This window comes from Ascaphus truei, chromosome 2 (genome assembly GCF_040206685.1).
Source record: "Ascaphus truei isolate aAscTru1 chromosome 2, aAscTru1.hap1, whole genome shotgun sequence".
NCBI lineage: Eukaryota > Metazoa > Chordata > Amphibia > Anura > Ascaphidae > Ascaphus > Ascaphus truei.
Window position 1 is genome coordinate 377701678 of NC_134484.1, and position 22060 is coordinate 377723737.

Below are 22060 nucleotides of genomic sequence, written 5' to 3' on the forward strand. Positions count from 1 at the left end.
GGCTCCTGGTGGACCATTACTGAACAGACGATTAAAACATAAATATTTATAACACTATTCATTAATTAGGAGTGTTAACATTTCCAAAACTTCACGTGTACAAAAACATACTTGAAAGTTTGGAAACAACACAGTCTTCAGCATACATACAATAGTAATTAGATAATCTGAAGTCAACAAAACAAGGCCAAAGACATATTTTCTGAATTATAACATTTATTTTTTTTGTTCCTTTTGCGAGCGAGTAACAGGCCTGCTTGTTGTCTCTTGAGTTTTCCTTTTTCTTTTGCCACCAACTTTAGGCACAACAGAGCCACTTTGAGTGGCCTCTGGCACTTCACAGGCAGGGCTTGTGGCCAGTGACTCACCTACAGGGCTTTTGGGCAGTGACTGTTCACCTACGGGGCTTGTGGCCAGTGACTCACCTACAGGGCTTGTGGCCAGTGACTCACCTACAGGGCTTTTGGGCAGCGATTCACCTACAGGGCTTTTGGGCAGCGATTCACCTACAGGGCTTTTGGGCAGCGATTCACCTACAGGGCTTTTGGGCAGTGACTCACCTACAGGGCTTTTGGGTAGTGACTGTTCACGGACAGGGCTTGTGCCCACTGACACATGTGAGCAAGTTGGTAGACACTGCACAAGTGATGGTTGGTCTGTTTCATGTGTGTCTTTTGTTGTTTTTGACCAAAAACTGGTCAGTAGTAACTGCTTGTGTTTTCTTTTTGTGGCCTCCTTTGTAGGTGTCAGCTGCTGAATTTGTACAGATGGCAGCGGTAGGATGTCGTCAGGAACCTGCACAGCAATGTCTGCTACTTGACCGGTAACATTTGGGCCTGGTGAATGAATATCAGATGAATGTGGTGAAAACTGACCTGCATGAACAGATCCTGGCTGTGAGGTGTTGAATTGTGGTACATTAGTCATTCTCCAGTAATTAGCTTGTGTTTGCTGAACAACTAATGCTTCGAATGAGGTGTTGATTTTTTGCAACTGTTTAGGCACTTCAATGAAGACTCTGTGGAGATGTGCCAATTGTGAAACTGTTTCTTCCTGCAGTGCAATCATCCTTTCCAGCACTGTCATCAGGTCAGAATGGCGACGATTTTCTGCTTCCACAATTTTTCCCTCAGAAGCTACAATTGCATCATATGTGGTATTTGCTGGACGTTTTGGCGGTAAAACAGTTTCAATTGGAACCTCTTCATGGTCACTTGCTTGTATTTGTGTGTCTATGGCGGCGGCGGCGGCATCATCATCATCATCATCATCATCAAAATCCTCTTCATCATGTTCTACAAATAAATGTACACATTATTAAATGGCATGTTAATCTCTGCTGTGTTACTATGTAATTGTACTGTGTCATAAGTAACAACTAACATGTTTCCATACGTTTTATAACCTCACATTAAAAACTACCTTGACTTAAGAATAATGTTTGGACTCAGTATGAAATATGAGTGAATGAAAACTTGCTGTAAACTCACAACTCCTACATGATAGTTAACATCACTAACACAATACAAGTTGGCTTACACTTCATTTTCACTGACACTAAGTAATCCTATTTAAAGAAAATGTGCAAAACAAATAATGAACATGACAACATAACATATAGAAGAGCACATATTATATGGCCACCAACTGATACACTCACCTTCTAGGTGTGTTGAGCTGGCTGACCCAGGTGAAGACACTTGTTCAGTCTCAGGTGACACATGTCCTTCAGGGGCAACTATATATAACAATAACATAAGTTTTACATTTACATGTGTAAATATTGAACAAACAGTTATTGTATTTTCTGTATTTATGAGTACCTAACAGCATCATTTCCTTAACCCAAAATGTGTGTGTGAAAGTGAACATAAATAGTTGTAATAACAATGTACATGCCTGTGTACTTAGAACTTTTGAGTTCCCTAACATAAAACATACTATGTTCCTGCAGTAATGCGTGAGGATAAATAGATTAAATTTGAACATAAAAATCATATGTTGTGTAGTGATATCAGTATCATAATGTACATAACTATCATGAGATGACCATTCACAATGGTTATCATGAAGGTGGTCATATTGCACAAAGTGTTGTTTTTGGTAGAGGATATGTGTGGTACATTAATATAAGATGTGGCACACATGAATGTGGCTGTGACTAAACAAGACAACACATGCAGTGTGTGATAATGTGTCGTTGATAGTAGTAGTTCAACTATAGATATGAGTGAACTAATGTGTGACGTACGGTTTGATAAGTAATGAGTTGTTGGGGCATTTAGTAGCTAAAGTGAAGCTTTCAAATGAGTGTGATTAACTTCAGTTGTGCTAGTCAGGTTGTAATAACGGTATTCCCTTCCCCAAAAAGCCTAATCAGCCACACCTTTCAATGACTTGAAACAGGTGAAAATGGTGTGAACTAAGTTGACCCTAAAATGAGGCTGTAATTAGTGTGTGTGCTGAACCCCACCCCCTCTGTTGAAGTGTATGCTGTGATGAGATATTAATTGCAGCTGCTTTAACACAATGGTAGATGAGCTAAATAGTCGTGTGCAGTTTTTAAGTTATGAAAACAATGACATAAAATATGATACGTGTGCCTCATTATGCTGTCTGTATATGAGTTAAAGTAAAAATGGACCTTTTCATAAACAACTATAGATGTGTTAGTGCAAGTGATGTTTGTAGGCCGTTGCATGCAATATATTTGATGCATGCTTAAAATAGGCAGTAATGTCATGTTTGTCGGAGTAAAATAAATAAAATACACAATAATATTATACATATTTCTGTTCTGTACCTGTAGCTAGTAATAATTTCTGATTAACATGTGTTACACATGTGTACTACCCTGTTGTTCCCCATCTTCGCCCACCATCAATTGCTTCCACTGCAGCAATGCATTTTGGGAATTCACATGTAAATGAGCACGCAATGGCACGTGCTATATTAGTTACTGCTTTTAGTAGGACTACAAAATATATGTCTATTTTGAGATATATATATATACAGAATCAGACATATACATATATAGATGCAGGTATGCTTATATTGTGAAGACAGTATAAAAAGCAGTGTAACTATGCAAAATAACTGTAAGCAACGACACGCCTAGTACAGTAATATTTCTCACCTGGTGGAAATTGTGAGGGGTAAATTCCTATATCACGGTCACCAGGTAAGCCTTCCACGACGACGGGAAGTAATTTTGCCCGAAGCAGCTCCTCCAATGGACTTAATATGAGACGTTGTGGTGTGGGCCCACCTCCAGTGCCAGTAGCATGCACGCGTTGGTGTTGTATTTTCTTTTTCAATTTGGACCTAATATCATCAAATCTCTTGTGACAACTCCGCTTGTCCCTCACATGATTCCCACACGCATTGACACCAATGACTATTGTGTCCCACATCTCTTTTCTGCTTGCTGAACTTGTCCGCCCTTGAAAAACATATAAAATATATGAGGTAAATGAATAATAATATAAGCACCAGTTTCCTACACTGCTAGCTGTTCCAAGAGATAGCAAACATGCTGTTTTATGTGTAATATGTGAAGCACATGAGCATTCACTACTAAACCTATACATGTAAGCAAGCTTGCATTCATATTGTATGCAGTTATGGCAAATTGACCGCCTGTGTTTAGTTGTCCTTGTAAGGCATGATAAAAAGCTGTGTTTCCAGACTAATTAACATAGAAAGATATTGTGAACCCATATTTGCATATGAACAAAACTCAGATGACCTAGGATCACATGTATTTGAATAATAAATGTAAAGGTACACTTACCTAGTAAATGTCCATATATACTGTCATAGTGCTCCAGAATGCCAGTGACAAGAGCTGTATTTTCCTGGTCATTGAAGCGAGGATTACGTGGCTTCTCCACACGTTTCTTCCGAGCAGGTTTAGGGTCAGAGCTTGGCTGGTGCTGACTGGACTCTCCTTCTTCCAATGGAAGAGCCTCCAAAAGCTGCCCACCAGCAAGCACGCCACCACCATCCACCCCATCTGCAACTGCGCCACCAGCAGCACTCCCAGCACCAGCACTCCCACTCCTAGCACCAGCACTCCCACTCCTAGCACCAGCACTCCCACTCCTAGCACCAGCACTCCCACTCCTAGCAACAGCACTCACACTCCTAGCACCAGCACTCCCAGCACTCCCACTCCCAGCACCAGCACTCCCACTCCCAGCAACAGCACTCCCACTCCCAGCAACAGCACTCCCACTCCCAGCAACACCACTCGCAGCACCAGCACTCCCACTCCCTGCAACACCACTCTCACTCTCAGCAACATCACTCCCCTGAACAGTACGTTCACTCCGACGCGTACTCGCACGAGTAGCACTCCCACTCCCACCGGCATCACTCTTCCCACGCTTTGCGGGCATACTTCCAGCACTCACAAAAAACAGACAAGAAATGTACAGGCAATCACACGAAACACTTCCACATATAAAACAAGACAAAGATGTAAACAAAACAACAAAGGACAAAGCTCACCCAATACACAACAAGTCTCTCAGTCAATATGCAAATCTTCAATCGTCCAGCTCTGTGCGTCTCTCTCTCTCTCACTCCCAACAACACAGAGAATGATTAGCAGTACACGTTGCCTTTAAATATGGCGCGCAATCAAAAACATGCTTGTTTCGCCTGATTCAGCAAGATTTGTGATTGGGCAACCTATCAGCACCCCGCCACGCACGCCGATACACCTGTGTGTGATCGGATAATCATCGTGAGAGTGGGCGGATTTGTTTTCGGGTTGATTTTGAATGTATTCGGCACTTACTGCATACGGAGAGGAAAAATCGCCAATAACATGACTAATCGGTAAGATTGCCGATTTCACATAATCGACGCTTACTGCATGAGGCCCATAGTGCTATAAAATGTACTGCGATTGGCAGTAATTCATGATAGTGAGCAATAGATGAGAATGGTATAGAAAATAGTATGGATCAGAATCATACGTACAATCTTGTAATCAGTATGTGGGGGGCCGATCAAAGTAACATTTCAATTGTTAATATGAACAAAGGAAATAAAAGAGTCATCATTTTGAAGGAAACAGGCAGATAATTATTGACAATGAAAGACATGTCATTGCTAAATATTGAGTCAGAAAGAATAATGCGAGCTTCATAGTCAGCAAGTAAAGTTGATAATTGGTATAACCAGAAAAATAGTTATTATATTGTTAGTCAAACAAGCAACATTCAAGCGATAACGTATCCTGAAAGGTGAAGAGATAGCTTGACATATTGCTCTCTTTGGTATTATAAATGTGTACATTTAGGAACTAAATGTACACATTTATAATACTAAATGTAATTTAATAATCTACATTTGTGATAGAAAGAAAGTTTAATATTATACATGTGTAGATGAAGTAAAATCCTAAAGTACTGTAATGTACCAACATATTTTACTGGCAGCTTTGACACAAAATTAAATGTATGCCTATCACAAAACCACATATCGCGATAACAATAAAGATCAAGAATACTAATCAAGTGGCTTTGGAAAAATTAAAGCTCTGAATGAATATAAGCACATGGCAGTATTGCACTCTTTAGCAGTATGGATGTTACGTAGATGAGTTGATACAGGTGGTGTATGGCAAATAGAACAAGGGACATACTGTAGATTGTGTAGTGCTATCATTTAAAGGAATATGCACTGGGGATACTAAAGTTACTCTTTAATGCTATGGGCGGATTTTGAGCATCATTAAGAAAATAAAAATAATACTTTACTGGGGTAATTATCTGGCAACATTTTGTACAGAGGTCATGTGACCTCAAATTAACAGATTTCTTAAGGGATTAGTCATTAAACTGTACTAGTGCCGATCGGGTCACAAGTGCATGGAAACTCCCCCTAAAGTAAATGCTAATGTCTACATTTCTACAAGGCCAATACAACTACTACAATTGGTATCAGGGTAGGATTATAAAACCATTATTGTCAAGGAAGTAAAAGATTAAAAAGGCAGTGCTTTGATGGTGTGTGGACTACAGATAGTGCCATTTTTAATAGGTAACACAAGTATAAGTATTTAAAAACATATATTTTAAACTTTTAACTTAGCCACGGTAAACAAATGCTTTGGATAGTTTTCATCCTCTTTAACTAATGTCTTTTGGTGTTTGCCAGTCCTCGAACTTGTTAACATAGCTTTGTTACTTTATTTGCAAAGTAATGATGGTGAAATCATTAGCAAGAAAAAGGTAAGTGGATGCTGCACACCATAAATAAATAATCTTTAGAAATACAGTTACCGGTGCACCTGGTCCAGGGAAAACCTGTGGGATAATCCAAATGAATATGAAAGAAGAGAAGAGAATCAGGGCACTACGGATTTCAAATTAAAGTGAATTTATTCAGCCAAAGGAATCGACGTTTCGCCCAGCATGTCATCCTTTCTCAAGTGTTAATGGCATAATAAAGTGAACCAAAATGTCCCAAATAAATAGTCCCAAAATCAGATATCTGCATTGGTACTCATCAGCTGGTGTGTACACATCATCCCGCGCTGTCCTTCGATCTGCAAGCTCCACATCCTCCCGGTAAGGTGGTGGCAGTGTCATCCAGGGCTCTTTACAGGGCTTCTTTCTCCCTTCTGATTGGTCCTTGCTTGATCTGCATACTGTGGCGGCCGCCTTTATTCTACAACTTACCCGGATAAATGCGGGGCTTTTCTCCGTTTCTATCGCAGTTTCCCGCGCGGCGGCCGCATCATCAGATAAGCGCTAATGGCGCTTATCATGGAAAGCGCCCGAGGCGCGGGAAACCTGCCGAAAAAAAGCCACGCGCCTCCGCGGTTTTAAAATTCCCGTGGTGGCGGCCGCATTAGGATAAAGGCGGCCGCCACTGTACTCCCGCGATATCTTCGGTGTCGTTTAACATCCGTGCATCGGTGTGGAACGTGTGACGTCATCTGGATCCTCCGTCTGGGTATTGATACGTTGCTGGACAACCCGGCTATGCTCCTCTGCGCAAGCTCTCCTCTCATGCCGGTCTCCGTTGTTTTAGTGGAGTAATGGTGTCCCATAGCCATCTGCAGCAATGTTCACCATGGGAGAGATGACAAGAAATTATCAGCTCACAGTACCAAAAAGTCCTTTTGCCCAAATTACTAAGTGTCTTTTATTCCAATAAAAAATAGCCATTAAAAGTGAAAAAAGAGAAAATATGGAATATGGTCCTCACATTTTTTACGTTTGAGATATATATATATATACAGTAAGAAATATATTATTATATATAGTGTCCAAGATCCAAAACAAGAGTTACACAAACCTTATAGATTGATATACCATCCTATAATTCAGAAAGGTATCAGAAACAGCAACAAAGTAAAGAAAGATATGTAAATACATTTATAAAAATGTCCCTATCCTTTAGTTCAGAGGTGGGCAACCTATTTTTCAATGTAGCCACAGGTGTGGCGAATGAGAAGTGAAAATCGCCGCACTGTGTAAAAATTGAGAAATTAGGTTGCTCAATCGAACATTTAAAATAACACACACTGTTCGTCTGCTTCACTCACCTCAGCACTATCACCTGCTGCTGGTTCACTTCGTTAACTCATTCAGAAAGCAGAAACCAGCACACGCTGTCAGGAAGAAGTTTATTTTACTGTGGGAGCTGGCAAACTCAAATTTGCCACACTTTCATGGCCAATTCGCCACTTGTGAAGATTGACGATAGGGTTGCCCACCTCGGCTATAGTTTATCTTTCAGTGAGAAAGCACCCAAGGGATAAGTTGTGATTAAGCCCCTTGGAGAATACCGTGTCAAGGGTAAACATCCAGTACGCCCCTCGTTGTAATAGCGTGACATCCTTGTCTATCCATGATATGGATTTTTGTATTTGTTCTATGCCCATAAGTTTAAGGGATGAGACAGAGTGCTTAAAATCAAAGTAGTATTTTATTTGTGCGGTCTCTTCTGCTGAATGATTGATCTTGCTGTTATGCTCTATTTTAGCGTGTTTTGAGCATCTGTGTTGTTTTGCCTATGTAGCATAAGCCACAAAGGCATGTTATCATATAGACCACTTTTGTTGTTACTCATGTAATCCTGTTCTTAATTGTATGCCTTTCCCCACTTCTCAGGTGAGAAAATTCATTACCCGTATTTAGGTTGCGTATTTAGGCTATTGCAAACTGAACAGTTATGGTACTTAAAACATCCTGGTCTCTGAATACTCAAGAAGTGTGGAGTGATATAGTACTCTTCTATCTACCTGAATAAGCAAATCTCTTAGGTTCTGCCCTCTATGTTATGCAAGGCTGGTTAATAGAATTGGTGGCAGAGATAATTCCCAGCCAAAAGACACAGATAGGAAGACAATAGTGTCAAAATACACGACAGCAAGCACATTTTTTAAACACTGTATTATTAAACATTGGAATGTCCGGGAGAGTTATGAAGCACTAAATTATGTGTGCAAATATCCTCCCAGATTCACGCATCAGAGAGGGCAGAACCTAAGAAATTTGCTTTTTCAAACAGAAAAGAGTACTATACCATTCCACACTTCTTGAGTATTCAGAGACCAGGATGTTTTAAGTGCCATAACTGTTCAGTATGCAACAGCCTAAATACGGGTTTTAATTGTCCAGAACTGCGCAAAAGAAAAACACTCAAACCAATATATGATAAAATTAAAAGATAAAAGTACTCAAGATAAATTATCTCTCCCTGCAGCTGGCCAAAACTCTCACCCGGAGAGAAAAAATCAAAGGGGAAAAGAAAAAGAACTAAAGCGCACAAGAGAGAAAAAACTAAAACAGAAGATAGTGTAATCTGTATATAAGGAGAAAATTCCTCCTGTGTTGTTTTTTACTTACAGGATAGATGTTTTATGCAGGCAGAAAGATGATCCTATTTGGCAGAAAAGGGTCTTCCACCACTTGTTAAAGAGTGCTGCTGCTAGGCCCCTGTTGGGGAGAAAAGGATCCAATCTGCTGGGCTCAGCTGGACTTTCCTCTAGGATCCAAACTGCTGGGCTCAGTCAGAAAAAACTTCCTCACAAACTGCTAGACTCAGCTGGGATCCGAGGAGGAAACACTCCACAAAGATTTCAAGTCCTGTCTGAGTTCTTCTCCAGTCAAAAGGGACGTCCTGCGTTCCTGTTAGTCGGTGCCTCTGTGAGATCTCCGCCAACCCAGCAGTTTGGATCCTAGAGGGAAGCCCAGCAGATTGGATCCTTTTCTCCCCAACTGAGCCCAGCAGTCTAGTCCCACTTTTGTGTAACTCATTGTAGATCTTGGACACTATATATAATAATATATTTCTTACTGTATTTCAAATGTAACAGATGTGAGGACCATATTCCATATTTTTTTTTTTTCACTTTTAATGGCTATTTTTTATTGGCATAAAAAATACTTAGTAATTTTGGCACAAGGACTTTTTGGTACTGTCAGCTGATAATTTTTTGTCATCCCTCCCATGGTGAACATTGCTGCAGATGGCTATGGGACAACATTACACCACTAAAACAACGGAGACCGGCATGAGAGGAGCACTTGCGCAGAGGAGCATAGCCGGGTTGCACAGCAACATATCAACACCCGGACGGAGCATCCAGATGACGTCACGCGTTCCACGCCGATGCACGATGAGGTCACGCGCCACCGAAGATATTGCGGGAGTATGCAGATCAAGCCAGGACCAATCAGAAGGGAGGAAGAAGCCCTGTAAAGAGCCCTGGATGACGCTGCCGCCGCCTGACCGGGAGGACGTGGATGCTGCAGATTCACTTTAATTTTAAATCCGTAGTGCCCTGATTCTTCTTCTGAAATCATTAGTAAAACAGGTAAACAGAAGTATCTGATATGCTCGAATCCAGTATTCCTGACAAAAAACAATACATATAAAAAGTATGTGTAGCACATGTCCCCCCCCCTGGGAGATTTAGTCATGGCTATTGCTAGGTGTAATGCTGATTACCTGTTTGGCACAGAAGAGCTGAGGTACCCACGAAGGTGTGGGGGAAGACAGGCAGACTTTTAGGGATTCCTCTGGTTCTTCTTCTTGGTGACAGCACCTCCAGACATAGGGGGCTTTAGCAAGGCTAAAGGCAGTCCCCGCTATGACAGTCCTTTCTCACAATACTTCCTCCACACAGACTAATGCGGACCCAGAAGTATAAATGAGGATGATCTTTATTATAGCAGCCACTGCAATGTTGCTACAGCGAATGCTTTAGTTGATAAGGTAGACCCCTGGCATCTGGATGGTACTGGCCTGCTAGTGATAGTGAGGCCTCTCTGGATTTGGTTAGTGCATCAGCCCATGAGGGACTGAGCATGTCTCTCTCTCCCAGCCAGGAGGAGAGCTCAGAGCTCCTACTCCATAAGGAGTTTGTTGGAACCCCAATCACAGAATTAAGAATGGGAGAGGGAGCGGCTCAGAGCGTAAAAGACACTGACTGGCACTGAGAGTTTGAAGCAGGGGAGCCTGGTTCAATTCCTGGTGTCGTCTCCTTGTGACCTTGGGCAAGTCACTTTATCTCCCTGTGCCTCAGGCACCAAAAAACATAGATTGTAAGCTCTACGGGGCAGGGAACTGTGCCTGCAAAATGTCTCTGTAAAGCGCTACATATAACTAGCAGCGCTATACAAGATCATGCTATTATTATTATTATTATTATGTACCCACCCCTAAGGGGCTGAACTTCATACTATAATTTAGGCACTTCCTTCCTGTAGCTCGAAGAGGGAGGGCCCAGCACATGCACCACCACTCCTGTCACTCAGGAAGTCAACATGAGCGGAAAAACCCCACAGGACAGCCTGTCACTATCTGTGTCTTACAAGAACTTACATGACAGGGTAGGTAGAGAGCTCCAGCCACCGCTATATATGTGATTCATAAAGTTACATTTTCTAAGGAAGCCAGTTACCCTGACAAGTTATTTAAAAAGAGTATTTTGACCATCTAAGTTCCACTGCACCTTTACAATTAGTGAGGACTGTTAAATAAAACACCAAGGGTAATTTTATAAAGTCCAATGCTGCAATTCAGGCAGTTTTCATCTGGAAATTCCCATTGAAGTCAATGGGGATTTACGGCAGAAAACTGCCTGAAAGGCTGACTCAGATTTATTAGAATAAGGCCCAGAGCTGTTGAATAACATGCCAAGCCCTATGTTTGAGAAAAAATGTAACACAAGGTATTAATTTTTAATAACAGTCCCTGCTGTAAATATTATTAACACAATCCCATCCATTATTGCTGTAATAAGACAGGGACATCAGCTTATTGCATCGGCAAGCTTATAAATTACATGTTTATAATGATGCTGTAAAATAAATATCAGAGCAATACAAAAAAATAATGGGCAGGATGGCAGCTTGAAATCACCATAGCAACACATGGAAACAATTACGTTTTCTGCATAAGTGAAGAGGGAAACGTTAAAATACAAAACTGGTGTTCTTTCAACAGATAAAAGATAAAAAGCAGCCAACAAAGATATCTGTGGAGTACTGAAGTCATATTTTATATGAGGAACACATGCATTAATTATGAACTGTACGTATGAATAAATGCATAGGGGCAATTTAGGAAAGAGAAAGCTTAGAAGCTCACCTTCCTTTAAGCATGTTATAAGGCAGGGGTCTGTAAACTATGGCCCGGGAGCCACATCAGGCCCCCCACAAGATTTTATTCGGCCTGCAGCAACTTGAAATATATATATTTTTGCTCATTATATATCATTTCCCAGTGTAAGCATGGCATCCTTTCTTTGTAATTGTCACATTTCTCTTTTGTTCTGAATCATATGATGCTGATTACCCCAAAAAGATCCAAATAAAAATATTCATTTATAAAATATATAAATATATATAAAATTATAAAAATATTTTTTTTCTTTGGCCCGCGAAAATGTGTCGAATATACGATGTGTCACTCGTACTGAAAAGTTTGGAGACCACTGTTATAAGGTAACTAAATAAAATTAGCATAAATGGCTTGATTTTTGCTCATGTTGCATTTTTTCATGTTGCCATCTTCAAGTTGCATTTCTACTCAGGAGCAAAAAAGAAAAATTGCCATAATGAGCACAAAGGGTTAAAATCTTGGTTGATTAATGACTTGCTAACTAAATAAAGAAAGCAGTGCATTTCAAGTATTTATTTTCTCCTGAAAAGATGGTGATTTTCCATGCTGCACCCAAATGAAAAAGTATTCGGATTTATGCACCTCACATCCTTGTTATAACTTCAGCAGAAAAGACAATGAAACGGGAAGAGATGGGCACATGAAAACTGATCCCAAGCTCTAAGTTACAACTTTTAAAAACATTAGCATTTAGGGGAACTGGTAAACAAAGAATCAAAAGACAGCTTTGGGGAAAAATTATAATTCCCCAAATAAATAAAGAACAGCTAGAAAAATTAAATATGGATGTAATATTAGAAGACGTTCTGAAGGTGATAAAATCGTTAACTCAAAACAAAGCCCAGGGGCCTGATGGGGACACAAGCACATTTTTGAAGTGAAACTTCTTTCGTGGCACCTAGTCCTGATGGGACAAAACTGGATAGATGGGGGGCGAAATGTGAAACGGAAGTGACGTCACGTAATGGACGCTGCTCCGCTCACAAGTCCCCTGTCACATGCGGCGGCGGCGGCGATAGCCGCCGGCGCCACTCCTAATCGCCGCCGCACCCCCCACACCCCCCCCACACCCGGCTGCTGACATATGCGGCGGCGATAGCCGCCTCATCCGCCGCTCCTAACGGCCTAATTACTGTTCCATGGCCGCTGTTCCCTGCCCGCTGCCATGCCGCGCATGCGCTGTTGTGATGGCGCCGCTGATGGACGCCACACATGCGCAGAAGCGGCTGGCAGCAACGTCTTTCCCCCCACACGCTCCTAACGCCCATTGGCAGCAGCGCCATTCAGCCCTCCACTGGCACACGGCGCAAACCCGGGTGCAACTCGCGCGGCACAGGGGCTCGGTCACTCATGCCCGTGTCGGGCACATGTACCCCGCGGGGGGGGAGGGGGAGTTGGTGTGCAGAATTTGCGTGGGGGGCGGGAGAGGTGGTGCGCAATGTTACACCCCGCCCCTGGCTGCAGCAGGACACACACACACTGACTGACACACACACACACACTGACTGACCCACATTGACTGACCCACACACACACACACACTGACTGACCCACACACACACTGACACACATACACACACTGACTCACATACACACACTGACTGACACACATACACACACTGACACACATACACACACTGACACACATTGACTCACATACACACACTGACTGACACACATACACACACTGACTGACACACATACACACACTGACACACATACACACACTGACTGACACACATACACCCACACTGACTGACACACATACACACACACACACACACACACACACACACTGACTGACACACATACACACACACACACTGACTGACACACATACACACACTGATTGACACACACACACACTGACACACACTGACTGACACACATACACACACACTGACTGACACACATACACACACACACACACACACACACACACATACACACACACACACTCACTACTGACTAACAAACTGACATACACACACACACACACACACACACACATACACACACACACACACACACACACTGACTGACACACATACATACACACTGACACACATACACACACTGACACACATACCCATACACACACTGACTGACACACATACACACAAGGAATTCACACTTAGTGCAAATAGCTAATACAGGGGATGTGTGCCGAGCACGCGCATTATAAGTCAAATTTATTTGCGTTTTGTCAATGAAATTGTATTTTGATTTTTAATTAAAACATCACCAATACAAATACAATATCTGTGACAAAAGTCAAAGAAGTTTCACTTACTATGCGCGTGCACAGCACACACAGCTTTTTTTTAAATAATGGAGTATAATGTTGCTCCTCTCAAACGTTCTGTATTTATTAGAGTTCTCCCAAAACCAAGAAGAGACGAGCTAAACCCGGTCTCGTACAAGCTTTGATATCCTTACTACATTTAGAATATAAACTACTCACAAAAATACTAGCAGAAAGACTGCAGCTTGTATAACCACATTTAATACGTTTAGATCACACAGGATTTATATGTGGAATGAACCCAGTAAAAAATATTAGGAAATTAATATTGGTTCTAAAAAGTTTAAAGGGTAATGAAAAAGCCCCTCCAGGAATTATGTTAAATCTAGACGCAGAAAAAAACATTCGATCTCGTAAACTTAGATCACTTACAGATATTTGAAGCGCTCTCTCGTTTTGGTATAGAAGGAAAATTTCAAGAGATTATAAAAATCCTTTACACAAAACTGACATCCTGGATTATATCCCAGGGCTTTGTTTCTGAAAAAAATGATATATAGTAGCTAGGGGTACAAGGCAAGGATGCCCTATATCACCACTACTTTTTGCAATAATATTAGAACCACTAGCAACTACATTAAGAAATTACAAAAAATATCAGGGAATAAAAATAGATAATAATGAAGAAGTTAAAGTAACACTTTTGGCAGATGACATGCTGTATTTGTTGCAAATCCAAGAGAAACTTTGGAGGAAATTTGGGATAAAAAATAATAGCACCTTTTTAGGTAATAAAATACATTTTCACAAATCAGAAATACTACAATTAAGTTATGATAGCAAATAAATGACACAACATTTACCTGCGCTTTCCTTTAAAGTGGCAAAAAAGTATAAAATATTTAAGATTATTCTACTCAGTAAATCCAGATGAGATTTACACATTAAAATTCCCTTCAATAATAGTAAAAATACAAAAACTTTTAAAAGCATGGAGAGGCCTAGGCATTGCTGTTGTGGTAAGATGCAAAATCATTAAATCGATCATCTTTCCTAAATTAATACATGCTATTCAAATGCTCCCCTTAATGATATCCACTAAATATATAAAACTATTAAACAACTTTTTCACCAATTTGATATCGAATAACCGAAAACATAGGATCCATTTCAATACATTACATCTAAGAGGGGATATGATAACTATATAAAATGTATTCGGGGACAATACAGTACAAGGAGCTTTCAAAGGAACTATTCATCCGAAGGGCAGCACATACCTTATGTTGGAGGAAAGGAGATTTCACCAGCAACAAAGGAAAGAGTTCTTTACAGTAAGGGCAGTATGGAATTCATTACCCATGGAGACTATGATGGCAGATACAATAGATATCTTGAAAAAGGGTTCGACATCTTGTTAGAAAGGAAAGGTATACAGGGATATACAAATAAGTAAATATGGGACGGATGTTGAACCAGGGAGTAATCTGATTGCCAATATTTGGAGTCAAGAAGGAATTTATTTTTCCCTTATAAGATATCATTAGATAATATTTGACTGGGATTTTTGTTTGCCTTCCTCTAAGTCAATATACTGTAAGTCCAAATATAGGATACAGTATATGTCGTCTAAATTTAGCATAGGTTGAACTTGGTGGATGCATGCCTTCTGAAATTGTATGTAAGAATCAAAAGATCCATGTCCCACAATTACTAATTGTCATAACCACTATTGCCAAAAAGTGTATATTAAGATATTGGATAAATAAATCTGTACCTAAAATATCAGAAAAACAAAGAGAATTGTTGATGCTAATGCAGTTTGACAAAAGAGACACACTCTCGGATATAGAAATGGATTTAAAAAAAAAACCAACGAAACATGAGGTACAAGAATAAACTTGGTTGTCTTCATATACATTTACTCCCGAAACACTTAGATATAAGAGACAAAGTATCTGTGTAATGGGTGTAAAAGGTAAAGGAGATAATAATACTTCCACCATGGGCCTATATATGTTTGTATTTCTTTTTAAGTTTTGTATAGTATGGTATTGTAAAATTATGAACGTATGATATTATTATTATTATTACTATTATTATTATTATTATTAGTATTATTATTATTATTATTATTATTATGTAGGTCTATTAAGAATGTCTATGTATGATTTTCCTGATGTGATGTGCAAATGTAATACAAAAGAAAATGTGGACCGGGCACGTCTAAAAAAATAATAGTGAATAGTGAAATGTGTCAAATCTAAACAGAAATGTGATACCTATACATATAATGTGAAATACAATACTTCAGTAAGGGAAAAAAACCGTCACCTTCAACCAAGTGACAATGTGATATAAAGTGAAGTAATCACTGCTCTACACCCCTGTATGGGACTGTTCGCTGTCCCAGTAGTAGTATTCTTGTCTTCCAGGTAAGGGAGGAGCGCTCGTTCGTGAATTGGTATATAATAAGAAAGAGAAGAAACCAATAATAGTATAGCAGTAGAAACAAAGTCCTATCTTATATATGCTGCAATGGTTTCACTCACAATAGACTTCTTTTATAGTATAGCGTGTCAGAGATCCTTCTCTCTCTGACGGGAGCCCTTTGAGTGGGGTCTTCGTTGGGGTGTAAGGTAAGTGTAATCCCCCTTCTGTTCTATGTTGTAAATCCTGATACAGTATGCCAATGGATGTGAAAAAAAGAGATACTGCAATAGTATAATACCGTAATAATAGTGTATTGCACAGATAAGCAAATGAATTAATACACTCACATTTGAAAAGATTAAAATATCATGGGAGAGGGCTGTTGAGGGTTGTATTCTGGTCTTCCCATCTGCTGTACACCGCATGCATTCGTCACTTCCGGTGACGTCAGAATCAGATTCTTGACAAAACCCAAGCGAAACGCGTTGAATCGTTGATCCTGGGAGGACTGGAGAGTGAAGGGACTGGCATTGCTGTGCTGATACCATCCGAGAAGCCGTTTCCGCCCTGAGTCAGTGACGTCACCGGAAGTGACGAATGCGGATGCATGCGGTGTACAGCAGATGGAAAGACCAGAAGACCAGAATACAACCCTCAACAGCCCTCTCCCATGATATTTTAATCTTTTGAAATGTGAGTGTATTAATTCATTTGCTTATCTGTGCAATACACTATTATTACGGTATTATACTATTGCGGTATCTCTCTTTTTCACATCCATTGGCATACTGTATGAGGATTTACAACATAGAACAGAAGGGGATTACACTTACCTTACACCCCAACGAAGACCCACTCAAAGGGCTCCCGTCAGAGAGAGAAGGATCTCTGAAACGCTATACTATAAAAGAAGTCTATTGTGAGTGAAACCATTGCAGTATATATTAGATAGGACTTTGTTTCTACTGCTATACTATTATTGGTTTCTTCTCATTCTTCTTATATAGCAATCATGAACGAGCGCTCCTCCCTTACCTGGAAGTGCAAATGTAATGTCTGATATTTTTTGAAAAATAAAAAACAGTTATGAGAAAAAAACACAGCAAAAACAACAACTTGTTTAATTTGGTCCTATGTGGGGCAACCTCCTTAAAGGCATTCAACATACTCATAGATATAATAAAATAATAGCCTCATATTATTCACTTTTCCAATTATAAGTAATGATCATACCATCTGTAAACATGGATCGGTCAATTTTCACTTATTTAGACAGTCTTACTAATTTGGATATAGTCTCGATCAACCTAGACATTTACATTCTATAGAATTGTGAGTATATTTTGTTGTTTTGTTGTGCTATTTCTGGCTTGACCCCCAAACCTCACTTATGTTGATATTTGACCAACTATACAGTAGCTAGCTTTTACATACACTGGCGACACACTTTATTCGAGCTCGGCTAGTCCCACGAATTCGGGTATACCCGGGTGTATTGAGGTTTGTGACTGTTTTCTGCCCGAGTGCATTGAGGTATTTTCCAAGCAGGGATTGAAGCATTTTATTCCCGCTGGCTGCAATACTGCACAGTATATATATATATACTGCATTACAATTCATGAATTTATGCCATCTGGTAGACACGCGAAGCATTGCAGCCTATTAAATCCTAATCATTATCATTTAACAGATCAGCCGCCCGTCAGCCAGGCATGAACCCAGGCTGGGAAGGCAAACGCAACGGGGCTTGTCAGAGGTGAGGAGCGGCGCATTCCAGGTATCTGCCAGGTACATACTGGGTATTTGCTCGAATAAAGTGTGTCGGTGCAGTAATTGACATATTTAACTATCCTAAAGAAATTGAAAGTAGGGCAATTCGGGTTAACTGTCTTAGCTCCTTCAGGAATATGGAGCCTATATGAATAGAAAATGTTTGGAATAAAACACTGGGAGCAGTGCCAGAGTTTTGAAGGCAGAATATGTGTGTCTGATTCTTATAGACACAAAAATGTAAATGGAGGTGCCTGAGGCCCAGTGAAATAAATGCAAACCTAGGTAACATGGACCTGGTACTTGGATTCAAAACCAGTATGCCGAGGGTGGCTCTGATCACATGACAACACACAGAATTACTGTTTATCCTGGACCCTCTACAATTTATTTTTATTCTGCTGCAACAGTTAATAATGTATAAATAAAAAAGATGTTGCAAATTGCTAACACCAAGACCTTTGATTCACAGTCTTCCCAGATCTGTCATCTAAATTACCAGAAATCCCCTAGGTAACCTAGGCTGTGATTGTCATTTGTCTGTGCATCTGAAACGTCTTGGATCAATAAGGCCCCCTGCTGGTTTATCGCCAGCTCTTATATACTGTACAGTGAAAGGGATCCGTTGACATGAAGTGATAGAGAGGGGAGCTGTCCATATCATCAGTGCTGAATCTCCTCTCTACAAAGGTGATGCAGAGTTATTAATGAATATTTTGGTGCAGGTGAAAGCAAATAATATGGGTCATTGGTCCTAACTTCATTACGTGTTTTTGAAATGAGCCCACAAAAATACAAAAGTAAAAAATGTAATGCATTATCTATGTACCATTTGATTGGTTTGTTTTTGCTTAGAACCCTTTTCAACAGGCTGCAGTCAAATGGTATGATCATGATCTGTCTGTAGGATTATCTGAATTTATCCTGGTTAATTTAGAGATCGGCTTCCAGGATATAACATCTGTTCCTATCAACACATGGAGAAGCTGCTCTTTGTTGAATGTCAATGTTATACAGATTCTGCTGTCAGGATTAGGATTGTAAATTGTGAAGTCCATTACACAGATTTTTTTTTGGTGCAGATAGTCTAATAAAATCCATCTAGCAGTTAATATATTTTTTTTTTTACCAACTAGTAACAATAAATATATTGATGGTGTACAATATATGCAATTTTAATTAAATGTATGAGCCCCCGTTTTTAATTTAAGATTAAATACTATATAGGGGGAAACATGAGTAAGTTTGCAAGCATTTCCTACACAGTTGTATAATTACTTCCATGTCTTTATGTGGCTATACTCCTACATCTATTCGTCCCTTTCACTAAAATGTAGTATTTTAGGGCCTTGCATACACAGAAAGAGTTACATTTTAACCCACCCCAAGTGCTACGCAATTGATATACATCATGTAACACTAAGAGTCTTGGCACAATTTTAATTAACCACCTACGCAGTCCTGATAGATAAAGATTAGCTTTCAACCTATAGATGACATAGGTCAGTTACTTTTATTTTCATATACACATACACCCTCACCCCTTAATTATTCACAGCCGCCTTTCCATTATTACTAATGCTTTGCAATACATTTCCACGATTCGCAAATCAATCCCCGATCTACGGATTTAGATTCCCAGGATACTTTAACAACCCCCTCTAATCTTGCAAACACCTTTCAGATGGTGCTAGAAACCTCCTGCATACATCAATGCAAACGGCAAAACAGATGATCAGCATTTTGGAAATGGGGAAGCAAAAGTGCAGACACTCGGTAAAGAGAAATGATAAAGTTCAGTGCAATGAATAGCAAAAAAAACAATTACATATGATCCAAATAAGATCTTACCTTAGCGGTGGACTGCAGCCTCCAGTAATTGCAGTGCAGATAGGCAAGTATATGCAAACGTATCCCTGTGCTCCTCCTTCCCCTGTATGTGTCTATCTCTGGTCTGTATCTCCCCAGCACAGGCTAGTCCTCCCCCAGCAGAGTCTGCCACTGTGGAGGCCAATAACGCATGCAGTTTGGCATGAGTCACATACAGTACTGTAGCAGCGTCAGCCAATGAGCACAGCGCACAGGGCTGCCTTTACACTCCAAGGGAGACGCTGAGGTCTGGCACTTGTACCGCAGGGAGCGGTGGTTTTGTAGCCCCCGCTTGTTTGTTTGGACTATCTTACAGTACAAGATGCAGACGCTTGGCAGTCCTGAGTGTCAGCTGCTCATACCAGGCTCCTAAAGCAAGCTTTGGGCTGAGACTGAGGGTCTTATTCTGCCAATGAGTACACAGTCTGCGCAGCAAACTTCTGCCACCTTCTGTGTACAGTATATCTGCTGATAAACACTGTATGGGCTTATTCAATAAAGTTATATAGTATTTCTCAGCAGAGGGCAGAGGTTTGCTGTTCTACAGTATCTGTGCGCCAGATTAGACACAGACATAAGTACCATAAATTACCATCAAATACAGCAACAGTAATGTATGTGCGTGAATGCTGGAAAATACAATTCGTTCAAAAACATTATTTTAGACATTATTTAAAAAGAGATTCATGTGATATTTAAGGTTTATTTAAAAAAAAAATCCCTTCTTGGAAACAGTGGTAGTGAGGAGGGGTGTGGCGTTGAAAACAAAAATGAGTTGTTCTCTGCTCCCACGTGCACTTACATTTCTTCCTGGTCTATACAATAGCATTGTACTGTAGGTACATTTGAAGAAACCAAAATGTGTTTGTCACTCCTGCCAGCTAAGTAGCACAGGTATCTGGGATTTTTCAAATACCCAATTACACATACCTTCTTTCATCATTTTATCCAGCTTCTAATTGTAAGCGGATGTGTTGGCAGGTACTGCAGGTGTTCTGTATACTTAAAAACATCTGAGGTTTACAAAACACTCCAAACTATAATTTTATTTATGAAAAAACCCTATTGTTGTCCCTTAAAAGTATCACAACCTAAACTGAACATACATTTCCTGAGGACCCATACGGATACTAGAAGCTGCTATTAAATAAAAACAGATTGTTTTTTTTTTACCAAATCTGCCTGTCAGAAAATGATAAAAAATATTAGAGGAACAAACAAACAAAAAACAGCATTGGATAGAAGTTATACATTTATTATTTAACTGATGTCTGAAGCTTTAAGGACCAACAAAACATTTTCAGAAATACTTGAAGACAGGAAAGTTGGGTACAGTTCTGGGTACAGTACAGTAAGTAGTTCTGGTAAATGTATGGGGTCTACTGAACTATTTCTTGTTTTTACTTGAGAAATGTACTGCACTTTTTTAATTCAGTGCAGAGTTCTAGACTAGCCATATTGTTGTTATATCGGGATATGAACTCAGTTACTTCCTCGTCTTTCATGATCCAGATTATAACTCCAGTAAATACGATTATGATCAGTGGTCTAAGTACAATAGCACTAATGGTACAGAGTATCGCAATTTGTTTTACTTTTAAACACAGACTACTCTTTTTACTAAAATGTACTACTTTTTAATTTAAAACCCTACAATTCAGTTTTTGAGAAGTAAAGCTTCATAGGCGTATGCATTGACAAATACATCTAAAGAAGAGATGTGTGAGTTTCCAAAAGCTTGTACAATAATTCTGTCCATGAAAGGTTACCGCATCTTTTATGATCAGAGATGCTGGTTCAGTATTTCTGTGCCAGAGATATTGCTAAATTGTCTAAGTTGGAATAAAACAGGCATCAAGTCAGTCTCTGGTTGTAATATAATTTAGTTTTAGTTACAGATTTAGAATGTTACATTGTTCCTACATATAACACAATTTACTAAGTGGTCCTATTCCATAAAACATCCTCCAGCATCAGAAGACACCTCAGGTCTCATTTAAGTGATGTAACAACCATGTTTGTGCTTTTAAATTGCATTTTTTCTAAAATCTGCTTTAGAATTCAGCCTTGTTCACTGTACCGGTAGAA

General features: G+C 39.8%; 2 protein-coding genes across 3 annotated transcripts in view; both read right to left on the reverse strand.

The window, feature by feature from the left end:
- TMEM108 (transmembrane protein 108) overlaps positions 1 to 20425 on the reverse strand; it is a 285211-nt gene extending 264786 nt beyond the window's left edge. The window contains exon 1 of one of the 2 annotated variants that reach the window (XM_075587118.1): positions 19955 to 20425. The gene's annotated coding sequence lies outside the window, so the exon portion shown is untranslated. The remainder of the gene's footprint in view (positions 1 to 19954) is intronic. The other variant, XM_075587117.1, reaches the window with a different exon arrangement.
- Positions 142 to 4893, reverse strand: LOC142488255 (uncharacterized). Its single transcript, XM_075588628.1, has 4 exons — positions 4880 to 4893; positions 3137 to 3324; positions 1661 to 1738; positions 142 to 1295 (listed from the first exon to the last, which is right to left on the reverse strand). The coding sequence occupies exons 1-4, from the start codon at positions 4891 to 4893 to the stop codon at positions 217 to 219; spliced, it is 1359 nt and encodes a 452-aa protein (XP_075444743.1). The 3' UTR covers positions 142 to 216.
- Positions 20426 to 22060: the final 1635 nt, after the last annotated feature.